The sequence below is a fragment of the Dermochelys coriacea genome, chromosome 4, assembly GCF_009764565.3.
Source record: "Dermochelys coriacea isolate rDerCor1 chromosome 4, rDerCor1.pri.v4, whole genome shotgun sequence".
Classification (NCBI taxonomy): domain Eukaryota; kingdom Metazoa; phylum Chordata; order Testudines; family Dermochelyidae; genus Dermochelys; species Dermochelys coriacea.
The window spans coordinates 21,049,790-21,064,846 of record NC_050071.1 but is presented as its reverse complement, the minus strand read 5'-3'; the positions used below and the strand labels follow the sequence as shown (position 1 = coordinate 21,064,846).

Here is a 15,057-nt window from a genome sequence, read left to right as displayed (position 1 = left end):
TTATTTAAGTGCCAAAATGTGAATTTAGAAGCTTAATTTTAGGCACTCATTTTTTAAAATCTTGGTCAAAATCTATTATGTGGATCAGAGGAGAATTTTAGCCTTTTCTTGAAAAATATTCTATAGACTTGTATTTTACAAATCCAGATAATCCTATCAATCTCTACATTCTTTGTAATGTAGCTAATTTCTGACCAATTTATACACAGCAGATGTACTATTTTGTTTTCAAATTAGTGCTCTCTACCTTTTGTCCAAGAAACTTCCATTGACACAAGCCACAGATGAAAAGATCAGGTGAATATTCCTGTTAATTTAAAAGAACAACAAAAACAACCCAGAATTAATCATTCCAACAAAAAAAGCAGCAACAGCTATTCAGTCTGAACAAACAGCAAAGATGTGCACAAATTGGTTTGTGATTTAAAGATGCCAGTTGTTCTAAATGCCACTTTCCTTACCACTTACCTTAGATCACTGGTTCTCAACTCTGGTCCACTGCTTGTTCAGGGAAAGCCCCTGGCGTGCCAGGCCAGTTTGCTTACCTGCCGCGTCCTCAGGTTCGGCCAATTGCGGCTCCCACTGGCTGCGGTTCGCCGCTCCAGGCCAATAGGGGCTGCAGAAAGCGGTGTGGGACGTGCTGACCACCTTTCCTGAAGCCCCCATTGGCCAGTGGGAGCCGCGGCAGGTAAACAAACTGGCCCGGCGTGCCGGGGCTTTCCCTAAACAAGTGGTGGACCACAGTTGAGAACCACTGCCTTAGATTGAAAATACTTGGAAAATCACTGAGCTACAAATTAGCCATGTGGGGATAGATTTTCAAAAGAGCCAGTTTTTGAAGTACTCAGCATGGGTAATTCGGGCCAGATTTCCTGAAAGAAAGTCAGCTCTCTTTCAGGCACCTCAAAAAGGCGAGATTTTTCAGAAGTGTTCAGCATTCCAATGTACCAAGTTATTGGAATCTGCCCATTTCTTTCTGTGCCTAAAAGAGAGCTGAGCATTTCTGAATATTGGACACCAATTGTGAATGCTGAGTCCTTCTGAAAATTCCAGTCGTGCTGCTCAATGGACTTTCATCGGGCTCTTTTGTTTTAAGGCCACCACTCTTTGGGGTTCAGTTTCCCCCTGGATGTACGCTCTTAATTCCCAATAACACTAGTGGCAATGATATATTTGCAATAAGAGGCGGACACACTCCTAAAGCTGGCTGGTGTGTCTCAACCTCTGTACTTGTGAAATGTCCACTTCCATCTCTTTGCAAGAAAATAGTGACCAAGGGCCAAACACGAGGGCCCTTATTTCATTAATGTGAGTTTTGCCTGAGCAAAGACGAAGTAAAGCACGCTGGACTGAGTCTCAAAACAGCAAACAAGCAAATATCCAATACTGCCATACCCCTTTTAATTGCGCTCCCTGCAAGATTTTTTGAAAGGGAAGAAAATATAGTGTTTTGAAGGTTTAGAGTTTACAGTATTAATGGAAAAACCCACCAGGGATCTGACTTACTTCTTTATATTTTCCCACTGTTTAGGATCCGAATTAGAAATCCATTTATCCACCTCCTTGTCTTCCGCTATGGCAGTTCCGTTCAAAGTAACATATGGATTCTGTATAAAAGGGGCAAGAATGTTAATGAGGTTAGAAGCCCAGTAGATGAGACTCTGGTTCGCGAGGATCACAGCCTTCTGTGGGCCAAACTGGGAGTGAACAAATGGGCTTCAAATCAGTAGACCAGGGGTGGGCAAACTACAGCCCATGGGCCAGATCCGGCCCCTCAGGGCTTTGGATCCGGCCTGTGGCACTGCCACTGCTCCACTCTGGGAAGTGGCCAGCACCACGTTCCTGCGGCCCCTGCGGGAGTGGAGGCAGAGAGCTCCGCACGCTGCTCTTGCCTGTGGGTACCTCCCCCAAAGCTCCCATTGGCCATTTGCTCCCCTCCCCCAGGGGCCGCAGGGATGTGGTGCTGGCTGCTTCCTGCACCCCAACCCCCTTCCCTGAGCCCCTTCCTGAACACTGCACCCTCTCCCACATCATGCACTCCCTTCTGCACCCCAACGCCCAGCTCCAGCTCTACATTCATGGCCCTGCAAGCAATTTCCCCATGCAGATGTGGCCCTTGGGCCAAAATATTTTCCCACCCCTGCAGTAGACAATACCACAAGCATAAAATACAGAAACGATGTCATGAGAGAGAGAGAGAGATTTGCTTTTCTAACACAATTTGGTCTCAGTGAAGGGATGGAGGGAGGTGTGGAGAGTGCTGTGATTTTGGAAGAAAAACCTATTATGGGGCTAGATGGCAAATCCAAATTCATACATGGCTCAACAGCAGCAAAGCAGAAGCCTTGGCCAGGAACTACATTGTTAAAAACCATGTCAGATACTTCGCATACCTTTTTCTTCAAGCAAAGCACAATGCTTTGGTTTCCTCCAGCAATAATTTTAATCACCTTTTTGGAGGTACTGTTTCCTTTGAAGGGATAAAGAAGAAAAGGATAAGCCAAACCCTTATCTTTGGAAGTTCAGTGCATGGACAAGGCATATAAAAACAAACCTTTAAAAACTAATCAAAAGCTCCCAGTCCCAGAAGTGATTCTATATAACATTTATTTATCATGATGAAGCAGTAAATATGTGTCTATGATGGGATCAGCAAGCAGCATGGGGACATTGGAAGAGGTGGCTGGCCAATCTAAAAGCAGCATGCAAGTTCCTGCATCTTCTGGTGGGCAGGAAAAAGCCAGCTGTGGAGAAGCCCCCGCTGCGGGGAGCTGTGTTTGTCTCTAGTTCATGGAAGGTCTTGGTTCCGGATCTGCAACACAGAGGCAGAGCTTCTTCCACAGACGAGTGGGATACTAGTGGTTATCAAGCCTAAAGAGACCCAAGGAAAGTCACTGTCTCCTAAATACAAAAACCAGAGGAATCCCATTTCTGAGAAGGGTAAAAGCTGTCCACTGCAAGTTAACCTGAGTCACCTTAAGGTTATAATAAACCCATCAAGAGGGAGTCTGTTTCCGTAGTTGATTACTGTACAGTTTTTGTGGTGCTATCTAGCTAGTGTTTCTCATTATTTTCCATATTTTCCTTTGTTACTCGTACTTACTTTGTTGTTAGAAAAGTGTGATATAACGGTTTCCAACTGTAACTTTGGAATATGGTACTTTTTTTTTTTTTTTTTTTTTTTAAGGGAATATAAAAAAGGAAGAAGAAGCTAATTTTTATCTGCCCTCAATCTCACTGCATAAACATGCAATATATGAGAGAGATCTGGATACATCCCAGATGCTCTGAGCAGCTAAAAACCCAGGAGCATGGAGGGCAACAGTGAAAAACTATTGTTATAATCCTCTTAAGAACTGCCTAGTTATGGCCAGGGTCTGCTGTTGAGAAGACCATACTGTCCTATTCATTAAAATTGAGTTTGGCACCAGAGTCGATGGCTCTTCACTAGCTTGCTTTCCACATCTCTAATGTTACTAGACTCAATCAATGCCTCATGGACAAGACTAATTGAAGAGGTTTAAATCTGAATTTCAGAATAAGGTGTGAAGTAATTTAAAATGACTTAATTTTTAAAAAAAATCCAACGAATGAGAATGCACAGCCCATCTAGCTGAACAGCAGTAGATAGAATGATGCAAGTAGCTATTAAGCAACCCTTTAAGGCATGATGTTCTTTCTACGATTGCACTGGATCAGAGAAGGGGCAACTGAGACAATTAAATAGATTGAAGAGCACAGCAGTAAGAGTAGCCTGCAGTACATTGCCTGAAGAGGAGAAAGTACAGAGATACCAGAATCCACAGTTGACCCTTAACATCTACACCATGGCTGCTCAGTAACACCCCCTGCTGGCTCCCTGTGGTGTAGCCAGCACTCCCTGCCTCAGTTTCCTTCCCAAAGGTTGTCTCCTTGGCTTTCCAGACACCTGGCTGTGATGGAGATGTGACTTAACCGTCTGGCCAAGTGACAAACAAACTTAACTTGTTCCCGGGTAGCAAAAGTTCAAACTAAAAACTCCCAAACAAGCAAAAGGGCTTCTGCCCTTCAGGGCTTCCTTTCAGCAACGCCCTCCCGGCCCCATTCCCAGCCCCTTTCTGGGCTAACTTTGGAGAATATAGATGCCTCTGGGATAGATCACTCGGCCCCTAGGCTTGCTCCCCTGGAGTACCATTTCCCCCCCAAACATCAGTTCAGGGCCTTCCTCAAGAGCCAACTCCCTGTGGTTCCAACTCAGACTGATCTCATACAACCCCTTTAAAAGGACCAGGTGTTCACGAATCTATCACTTGACCTCTCCTTAGTCCTGCCCCCTCAGGGTGGGAAGCAGCTAATTAATTATGGTGGCACAGGTGTGGCTGGCCCCAATCTTCCCTTAGAGGGGACAGTTGCCCTGGTATCTTCTTTACCTCTCAGCCTGAGCTCTAAATAAGCTGTCACAGGGTAACTGTTGCTTCAGGCTAAGAAACCCTGCTGGAATGTTTTTCCCTTAGAGTCTTCTAGTACATTAGTCATCAGGGAAACCACTCATTTATTCAGGCTAGAGAGAAAGATGGTAATTTTTGCCTTTGGAAGTGAGTGATTCTCCTGAGTTGCCCAATTTGAAGGAGAAGATAGCAGTTAGTGACTTTGTCCTGGCAGGAACTTCCCCACACAGATATCTACTTAGTTCTTCTCAAGTGTGTGTAAGGTCAATCATCTTAATTGCTTGCAGGCTGTCCAATGTTTAGGGACAAATCTCCTTGCTCCCAGTCCTTTCTCCCCCACGCTCGTCACTCCCCTCGTTAAACAAAATGCGTTTAAAACATACTCCTACCTAGTTTGGATCTAAAATAAAGTACAGCTCAAAAAGATCTACTGTGTAAATTACCTGGGTTGAGTTTTTCACCATTCACCCAATCTGAAGGTAATTCGACAGGCAGTGGTATCAACTGATTAGATGTGTCACCATTGCCCAGCTGTCCTTCTGCTCCACAACCAAATGAATAGACTTTTCCCAAGGAGGGGACATAGACAAGCGTGTGCCACCTGTTCAGAAAAGGAAAATGGACCACATAAGAGTGCCATTGAGCTAGTTAGGATAATACAGACAGGCACATTTTCAGAGCAGTACATGGGGGTGCTTCCCATTAAAGTTACTAAGAACCATGCTACAGAAGACCTCCAGTCAAATTTGTAGGGCGCTCCTTACAATAAGCATGGAGAACTGAAAGAACAATGTATGCCTCTTTAGTTAAAGGAACACTATTCCACTGCTTCCAAATAGCTCTTTATTTTCTAATTTTGAACCAGTGAGAATTACAAAACAGTAAAGTGTTCTGCGTTGATATTTTTCCATTTGGCAAGCATAAATATTTTCTGTGGTTTTAGATCTGATCCAAAGCCAACAGGAGTGAACAGGAGATTTTCTGTTGATTTCAATGGACATTGTATCAGGCTGTTAATATAATATATTATATTAATTATATAATTATCATATAACATAATATAATACAATTTCATAGTTTCCATCATTCACAGATGGATTGTAAGGAACCACCATTTTCCCATGTTGTACAGGGATTGACTGGAAATTTTGATAGATTTCGTCCCTGTTAGGTAACTTGATGGTCTTTTTCTGTTTGCTGCATGTATATATTCTTCATCACCTGGTAAGAGCAGCCAGGGATTATGGGTACAGTACAATTTTAAAATCTGCTCACTCCATTGGAGCGTGACTTTGTCCTCATGAAGCTCAATGCAGGGTAGGGTCTGTGTGTGGAAAAGTTAATAAATAAAATGTGTGTCTAGTCAATATTCTATCAGCTGTGAGCTGCTAAAATAAGTAATGTAGAGATTTCTTTTCCTAACATCCTCCAGTGCTTCCCAAAAGCTCAGCAAAGTTATCTCTTTGTCATTATAAAGCTTCAAAGACATTGCCATTTCCTACCTTCCGCATGCTATCTGAGACACCTTTGCTCCAAACAGCTCAGCCACAATACGAGGTGTCAGCTCATTCTGGGTGGAGTTGTGACCAAGTTGCCCATAATTTCCAGCTCCAAAGGTACACACCAGCCCATCCTTGGAGAAGAACAAACAGACATGAGGGTCATGTAATCTCAAAATAGCACACACTCTTAAAAAATGGTAATTGCCAACTATGGGCCAGATCCTGCGAATGCTTACACAACTTCACTCACATGGATAGTCCAGTTGATTATCCATATAAGACATTAGAGAGAAAAGGTGGGTGAGGTAATATCTTCTGTTGGACCAGCTTCTGCTGGCAAAAGAGACAAGCCTTTGAGCATTTGGTCCAACAGAAGATGTTACCTCACCCACCTTGTCTCTCTAATATCCTGGGACCAACACTGCTACAACTATACTACATACATGTAAGAACATGCTATAGACCATAGATCAGGGAATGGTGATGCAAATACAAATGGAATAATGCTAATATAAGGCCTGATCCTGCATTACCTATACATGTGAGTAACTTTACTCCTGAGAAAAGTCCTATTGCTTAAGGGCTTTACTCATATGAGTAAACCTAGTAAATAAGTTGTTGCTATTGTTCTCAGTCAGTGAGGACACTATAAAAACCATCAAAAAGTAATAACGTTTGGTCATCATTGACAGTTGAACTGCGTGTTGTTAACATTGCCTTGAGACATCCAGTCTCAGTGTACTTGGGTTCAAAGTTTCCAGTCTCAGTGTACTTGGGTTCAAAGTTTCAGCTTCTGCCAGACACTACTGGAATGTCCCTTCGGTTCTTTGATAACCCATGGCTGAATGAGAACAACAACTCATCTAATGTTCTGCAGGAATTTAAGTTGACTATGGTCCTACAAAAAACTCAAGTTAGCAACTACCAGGGGCCAGCTTCACATTCCCACAAATGTAAATATTGCCCTTGCAGGGAATCAACACTCTAGCAGTTAGTGTATCATCTCTGTTGGGCTAAACTTCCCTTGCCGCTCTGTGAAGTGAATGAATTCAAATTCAACCAAACCTGTGAGAGAACGGCAGTGTGCTCTCCACCACATGAGATGTACACAGTCTTCTTATGTTCTAGGGCTCTGATGTATGAAGGGTAATATTTATCTGAAAAGAAAAAACTGTAAATTGACAACGTTGGTAATCTAAAGCAAATATAGGTCTAGAAAAATACGTATAGCCATGCTTGGAATGGCTTCTTTTAAAAAAAAAAAAGAAAAAAAAAAAAAAAAAAAAAAGCCTTTTCCCTGTACATAGAACTTGCTTACAAGGCTTAGTCATCTTCCATTACAATGCATAATGCTTCATAATACCCTGGCAAGTTTGTTTATTTGGTTGTTTTACATATTTATATAGTTAGAGCTAAGAATAAAACTTGGGCCAATATTCAAACCTGAGGGCCTTAAATTAGGCTCTTAAATCCATATTTATGCACCTAGATAAGTAGCCTGATTTTCAAAGGTGCTGAGCACCTGCAGTTCCCATTGACTTTTGTGGGATTTGTGGGTGTTCAGTACCTCTGGAAATCAGGCCATATATATTTAGTTATGAATTTATGATCCTAACTTTAAAAATCGACCAACATTTCCAAATCTGGATATCTAATTTTCCCTCACCTTGTACGTATAAAATCAAACAGAAAATTGAAGGAGGGAGGTAAGTATAAGAACATGTACTTACTTGCTGCAAACTACTGGCAGAGCATAATGCGATCAGGGAGAGAACTCAGAGGCCTGAGCATTTTATGAGCCCATGCTATTTGGGTGGGAGTGTAAAATGATTGATTAGTTCTCTGGAAGTAAAACACCAGACTCCCTTGTTCCAGCTGGTTTTTCCATGGGCAGTAGCTGATCAGGGCAAACTAGCAAGTGGAACACCAATCTATCTGCATTTGCTGTTCCCAGAGACACTGTCAGACATCATTGCTCTGATGGTGGTTGGCATCCTTAATAGTTTGTTTCAGAGTAGCAGCCGTGTTAGTCTGTATTCGCAAAAAGAAAAGGAGTACTTGTGGCACCTTAGAGACTAACAAATTTATTAGAGCATAAGCTTTCGTGAGCTACAGCTCACTTCATCGGATGCATTTGGTGGAAAGTGAGCTGTAGCTCACGAAAGCTTATGCTCTAATAAATTTGTTAGTCTCTAAGGTGCCACAAGTACTCCTTTTCTTAATAGTTTGTGTGTCTGTGTCAAGCTCCTCTGTTAGGAAAGTATCCTCCCCACCTAATTTTTCATGCTGCTCTGTGTCTTTCCTTACTTTCTGTGTCTCCAAGTCCCAGCTGTCCAAAATCGTTCTTCCCCCATGAGTAAACGGCTCCAGAGAGCGACAGGGCAAGGCTGTGAGTTCCTCCTGCAGCAATCTGAGCCAGCGGGATGCCTCTGAGCTCCTGCACCAGTTGCGGTTTGTGGATAAAGTCAATCTGGTTCCCCACTCCAAGCTGACCGTGCGAGTTCTGTCCCCAGGTAAAAAGCTCACCACCTTAACACAAGAAAGAGAAAAAAAAAATTACAGTTTCAAACATACAGGTTTCCACCTAATGGGCCCTCATACTTTCACACCAGGGACCCAAAGATTGAGCCTAACTTCTTTATATATGAATCGAGACCCCAGTTAAGACTCAGTAATGGCAGAGATCCTGGATGCCTCAGCACTGGCTTTCAGAGGCCCATAGCGAGGTTAGCCTTAGGAGCAGCTGGAGGAGGTGGTCCCAAACCCAGCCTTCTCAACCTTTGCTCCATAGTGTTTTATCAGTGCATGATTATGTTACATCATCACATCATCAAATGATGTCATCACATGCTGATAAGGTGTCAGGCTGTAAAAAAGCAGTGTTTCCACAATGGGGACAATAAATCAGTTCAGGACTCGCTGGACCTGGTTCTGATTTGTGAAAATCAAGAGTGTGCCCTAAAGTTGTGATGGGTCGTAACCCTCCCTGCCAATCTGCAATTCACAGACCTTTCATCCATAGATCTCAAAGCATTTTATCGCCCCCATTTTATATATGTGGAAAGAGAGAGAGTAAAGTTCAGTAACTTGTCCAAGGGCACACAGTGACTCACTGGCAGAGTCAGGAATAAACCAAGGATCTCCTTACTCCTAGCCCTATGCTTAGTCTACTAGATGTAGCTGCCCTCTGCTATCTACTAAGGCTCCAATCCTGTAATCCCCACTCTGGAATAGCTTTATCAAAGACATAATGAGTAGCTTTCTTAAAAAATTTTAATGGAAAAGTGACACTTCTATACATTCAGTATTTTAAAAAGTGAAAAACCCTAATTAATAATTTTGACATTTATAGAAATAAATAAATGATTCACACAATTTTAATATGAAGAATAAATTATGGCTCAGAGTAGGAGCTTTTTTTTTTATTTCCAGGAACAAGTGACAGAAAGAAATCTGATAGGAAGCGGTATGACAATAGCCCCATTCTCTTTTATCCAATGTTAAATTAACACATTCTGTCATTTGGAGAAAACGAGCATGCACGTTCAGAGAAGAGCACAATTTGAGATATACAGATTAACAAATTCATGTAAATATAGTGAGAGTTATATCTATCCTAGGTGTTTACATGGCCCCATAACCATAGTATCAGAGCAAATCCCAGGATATATTTATCTTCACAACACTCCTTTGAGGAGGGCAGTCCTATTGCCCCTAAATTACAGATGGGGAAACGGAGGCACAGAGAGAGACTCAGAGTCTTGCTCAAGGTTGTATAGAAAGTTTCTAGCAGACTAGGGAATTGAGCCTAGATCTCTTGAGTTGCAGGCTACTGCCCTAACCACTGGACCACTCTTCCTCTCTGGCCCTTGTGAAAAGAGTTTCCTATCCAGTATTTACCTTTTCATAATAATGACATTAACTAATTGTGATGCTTAAAATTTTAGCTCTTGAGGAGAGGGTTGCAATACTCCGATTTAATAATTTAGAGAAAACTCTAAACAAGAAGAATACCTTTAGACAGTGCCATGGAATGATGGTCCCCACATGCGATTTGGACAATGTATTTGTCTCTTAATTCTTTCAGCAGTCTGGAAAAAAAAAAAAAACACATGAAGTGCTGTGAATCCAACATAAATTATTCTAATCTTAATCCAAGAAGAGCCTGCCTGAGAATCTATTTTTAGCCTGTTCTACCACCTTCAGCATGCTTAAATGTTGTATAGTCTTGATTCTAACCTTCTACCCAGGTGTAGTTCCATTGGGTTCAGATGAGCTGATCTTGATTTAGACCAATGTAAGCTAGAGTAGGATCAGGCCTTATATTTACATATTTTTTAAACTCTGACTGGGGCAAGGTTACAGAACACAGCATCACAAAGGTGATGGCAATGTACTTATGCGCTTCCTGTAGGTCAGTGGGTGAGTCAATTTATACAGTTCAGTCAGATGCTCCATGGACACTTTGGGCCCAGTTCTCCCACCCTCATCCCACTGAGAAGTACCTCTGCTCCACAAGTAGTGCCATTGAGACCAGCGGGGCTCATGGAATAAGGTACTGCTTGATGCTAAGGGAATGTGGTGCTCAGATAGTCCATTTAGTCTGGTGCTATTAACAATCCTCAATCGTCTAGTTCTTGCTGAGTTAAAAAAACAAAGTAGGCTCCAAACCTGACTCCGCTCCATCCCCCTCCTTTAAAACGGGAGCACCTCTCAGTCCATTGCTATAGGATGCACTTTTCTGTCATCGTTAGGAGAAACAGGCAGGCACTCATGTGGCTATCCTCAGACATGCTCAATGCACTACAGTGTAATCACAGGAATCAGCTTGGGGTCGCACATCCCTTCCGGCGACGCTCAAGCCTTGTTCCAGCATGGTTGGTCTTTCAGGGCATTGACCATGCTTTCTGTATAAACAAAGCTACCCCCTAACTTACCTTTTAGACCCATGTTTTCTTTGGTTGAAAAACAAAAAACCTCTTTCTTCCCTAGGTAAAGGGGAAGCATATCTCCAAAATACCCCACTATTTCAGTCTCTGCCACTGTGCACCGTTGGCCTACTACTACCATTCCCCACTTCCCTTCCCAGTGGCTGGGGCAACAGTGATGGATGGGTTCCTTCTCTTGCCCTGTTATTATTTCAGGACCTCCCTCATCTATCCTTCTCTGATGACCATTCCATCCTTCTTATCTCTCTCCCTGCTCTCTCTAGCTGGCTGTCAGTTACACTTGACCCCACATTTCCAACCCTGACTTTGATGCTAAGGTGTCCCCTCTCCTCTCAATCAATCATTTATCCTTATTTTGGGCCACTTCAGTCCAGATCTTTCTCTGCTTAAGTTCATTATTTGACCCACAGCTCTGGACCAACTTCCCCCCTTTTTTGGTCACTCCCTGAACTTGTTTCAAAGTAGCAGCCCTGTTAGTCTGTATTTGCAGAAAGAAAAGGAGGACTTGTGGCACCTTAGAGACTAACAAATTTATTTGAGCATAAGCTTTCGTGAGCTACAGCTTGGTCTCACTCTCTAACCACCATCATCATCATCCACTGAGACATTTCCCACCTTATCTTCGACTTATTAGCTGTGTCTGAAATGCTCTGCTCAAAAAGTTTTCCTTCCGAGGTGAGAATGAGCATATACGCTGCTCCACAGTCCAAGGAATGCCCCCTCATGTTCTGTCCTAAAGACACGCATTCTGCAGAGTAAATCAAGACAGAAACCCACAATCATTTTGAGACATTGAACATATTAAAAGCTACTCAGCAACTTCACTCTCTGTTAATGCATCACAGAATGAGTTTCTGCTCTTCAGCACAAAGCTTTGCACATATGCATGTACTGGTATGTGGCCTTTCTCAGGCACACAATTCTCTCCTAGGTGGCCTGCAGAGCACCCAGATGACCTGGATATAGTAGCATAGCCATAACAAGGGCAAGGCGAGTGAGGCACTTGCCTCGGACGCGCAAAGCTCAGGCGTGCAGAAAACTCCCCGAGCCGTGCCACGGCTCTCTCCACCTCTGTGTCCATGTCAGCGGCATTGCACTTGCCTCGGGTGCTGCAAAGCTAAGGGGAACAGAAAACTCCCTGGCAGCCCAATCGCTGCTGCCGTCTTCGGCGGCGAGGGTCCTTTGAATTGGGCCCCACACTTCGTAATGCCGCCAACATGGACGCAGTTTTATATTCTTGTCTCGGGCACAAGAATAGCTAGTTACGGCTCTGGTGTGGGCCATAGGTTTCAGTAATGGTCGAACCTTACTCTTCCCCCCTCCACATGGTGGTGTGTTCTAGTGCAGCCATACAGTTTGTACACCCACTGTCCGTGCCTCCACAACTTCCCATAGAGAAAGAAACACTGCAGAGCTCAGTTCTGTGGCTTATGGAACCCACGCAGGACCACTTTGCTTCCTGTCTCCCAAATGCAGTGGAATGTGGCATGACTAATAATAAATTATGACCTGATTTTCAGAGGTGCTGAACACCCAGATCTCCTTCAGCAAGAGCTGTGAGTGCTCAGTTCTTCTGAAAGTCAGCCCAGCGGATTATTACAAATGAAGGAGAGTTTTAAATCACTCTAATTTGCTTGCCACTATTTTTTCTGGCTGTTTGTCTTTATTGCACATCCCTGGGTCTAGACAATAGAAAACAAACTAGTCAGTTTCACTGTTGTATATAGTCTGTCTGGATCTCATGCCTGCTGGGGTTCACCGTCCTGCAGGGAAAGGGTTACATCCATAAATTAAAACCTGTATTAGTGCAACAGCAAAAAAAATCAAAGCATTTCTAGTCAGCTTAGATTTTGTAACTCCTCTTCTTCTTTAATAGCATCAAAAAGGGAGGCAAAAATTAGCCACCGTCCCTTTAAATTTTTTTTCTAGCCTATAGGTCCCCTTCTCACAGACTCTTATTCCATGACCAAAGTAGAAGTGTCCCACTAAATCCCTTGAACTTCATTCTTACTAGACTTGGACTTCTGCACACAGGAGTCTGAGTTTGTTTGTTCATTTCCTTCCAAAGAAATCCGCTCAGAAGGGTGAAAAGGGGAAGATGATTATGCCGGGACCATAATCAAGTCAATAGTTTTTATCTAAAATTGGGCTTTAGCGCAGAAGCTTTAACATTCACAGTATATAACAAAATCTCAGATACCCGTAAGTGCGCATCAGATCTTTACCCCATTTTACTAATTTGTGCCTTCATTTGCCTTACACCATAAGTTATGGTCCTCTCATTCAAATTTATCTTAAACTAAATCAACCTGAAACCAGTGATCAGGGCTTACATTTACATGCCCAAGGCACTCAGATCACTGAAAAGTCAAGGAGAGTCAAAAAGAAAAGGAGTACTTGTGGCACCTTAGAGACGAACAAGTTTATTAGAGCATAAGCTTTCGTGAGTTACAGCTCACTTCATGGGATGCAAATGCATCGGATGAAGTGAGCTGTAACTCACGAAAGCTTATGCTCTAATAAACTTGTTCGTCTCTAAGGTGCCACAAGTACTCCTTTTCTTTTTGCGAATACAGACTAACATGGCTGCTACTCTGAAAGGAGAGTCAAGTATCTGTAATAACAAAATTCCCATTTTTCTGGCCTCCTGCACTTCACCCATTATTGCCTGGCAGCTGCAGGCAGCCTGACAGGCTCCTGAATAATGTTCTGCTCAGCCTCTGGAATGGAAACCGAAACTGGTACTTAGCATCACAGAGAAAGGAAACTGCTCTAGTGAGAAGAGAAGAGAAATAAGAGTGGCAGCAGGGATTTGAGAATTGGACTTCTGAACAGGAAAAGTAGGCAAATCACAAACCACTTGGAAAAAAGAAAAGGAGTACTTGTGGCACCTTAGAGACTAACAAATTTATTAGAGCATAAGCTTTCGTGAGCTACAGCTCAAAGTTTCCTGTGAAAAATCAACCTAAGCCCTAAATTACCTTGGTCTCCTGTGATAAGTTTAATGTAAAGAGAAAGAATATAAACATATTAATGCACTGTAAAAACAATGTATTACAGAATCACAGCAGGGACAGCTTCCATTTCTATCACATATTTAAACTCTATTGTTATATTACATATTACATATATATTACATATTAACTCTATCTAGCTCACTGATCTGGGTACAGGACAGCAAAAAAGAAAATGTCTTATATCAGTCCAGATTCTAAGGTGCTGGAAAGCAGTGCAGCTCCCTGACATCTCTGGAGCTATGGCAGTTTACACCAGATCAAAACCTGGTCCTTGGGCCTGAAAAACAAATACTCACCTGGTTTTCTGTGTTCTCCCTCTTTGTCAAACATGAGAACGCTCCCATTTTTCTCCACGACAGCGAGGGAGCTCTCTTTGCAGTTTATCTGGCTGATTTCTTGCGGGTGCTTCTTGAAGAAGTTGGGGTGGCAGTTTGATTTTGGGACCAACAACAACAACGATGAGGATGCTGCTCCCGCTGATTGAGGAGGTGGTGACAATAAACTCATTTGGCTGCTGCTTTGTTGCCTGCCTGCCCCTTTAGATACGCTCCGAGTCTCCAGCTGTATTCAGCACTCCAGAGAAAGCCAGCCAGGACACACTGTACTGTGGAAACAGCTCCAGATGTAGCAAAAAACAAAAAACAAAACAAAACAAAAACCCCCACCAAACCAACCAACCAGCTGATAAACACAAAGTCCACGTTGGAAAGGATACGTCTGTCTCTCGGCTTTTTGCTGGTGGCAAGAACTGGAGAGAGGAAAGGATTTTTACTCTCTAAAGAGCTGCCAAAGGAAGACAGAGCCAGGCAGCCTGCGGATTGTTTAGCTCCCTGTATTCGGGGCAGCAGCCGTGTTGGTCTGTAGCCGCAAGAGAGGAAAGGAGGACTTGTGGCACCTTGGAGACTAACACATTTACTAGAGCACAAGCTTCCGCGAGCTACAGCTCACTGCATCCGCTCCCTGGAGGGCTGAAGCGCGGGTCCGACGCCACCGCGAGCGGCAACGTGGGGTGGAGAGGCGGGCAGAGGCTGCGGGTTCAAAGCTCCACCAAGGGCCCCGCCCCTCTGCCTGCTGTGAAAGGGAGGGATCCGCGGGGAGCGGCCTGGGCAGGAGGGCCAATGCCGGCGGCTTCGGCGGGAGGAGGGCGAGGGAAGCTTGTGGC

The 15,057-nt window shown here is 43.4% G+C and overlaps 1 protein-coding gene across 2 annotated transcripts in view; it reads right to left on the bottom strand.

The window, feature by feature from the left end:
• Positions 1–14,531, bottom strand: part of LOC119854724 (E3 ISG15--protein ligase HERC5-like) — a 51,552-nt gene extending 37,021 nt beyond the window's left edge. For both annotated transcript variants that reach the window (XM_038399724.2, XM_038399725.2), the window contains exons 1-10: positions 14,192–14,531; positions 11,494–11,626; positions 9,944–10,020; positions 8,237–8,458; positions 6,995–7,086; positions 5,930–6,060; positions 4,871–5,028; positions 2,394–2,470; positions 1,507–1,607; positions 248–307 (exon numbers count right to left, since the gene is read on the bottom strand). In XM_038399724.2, coding sequence (XP_038255652.1) covers positions 248–307; positions 1,507–1,607; positions 2,394–2,470; positions 4,871–5,028; positions 5,930–6,060; positions 6,995–7,086; positions 8,237–8,458; positions 9,944–10,020; positions 11,494–11,626; positions 14,192–14,402 — 1,262 coding nt within the window. In that variant the 5' untranslated portion in view covers positions 14,403–14,531. The remainder of the gene's footprint in view (positions 1–247; positions 308–1,506; positions 1,608–2,393; positions 2,471–4,870; positions 5,029–5,929; positions 6,061–6,994; positions 7,087–8,236; positions 8,459–9,943; positions 10,021–11,493; positions 11,627–14,191) is intronic.
• Between the last annotated feature and the right edge of the window lie 526 nt (positions 14,532–15,057).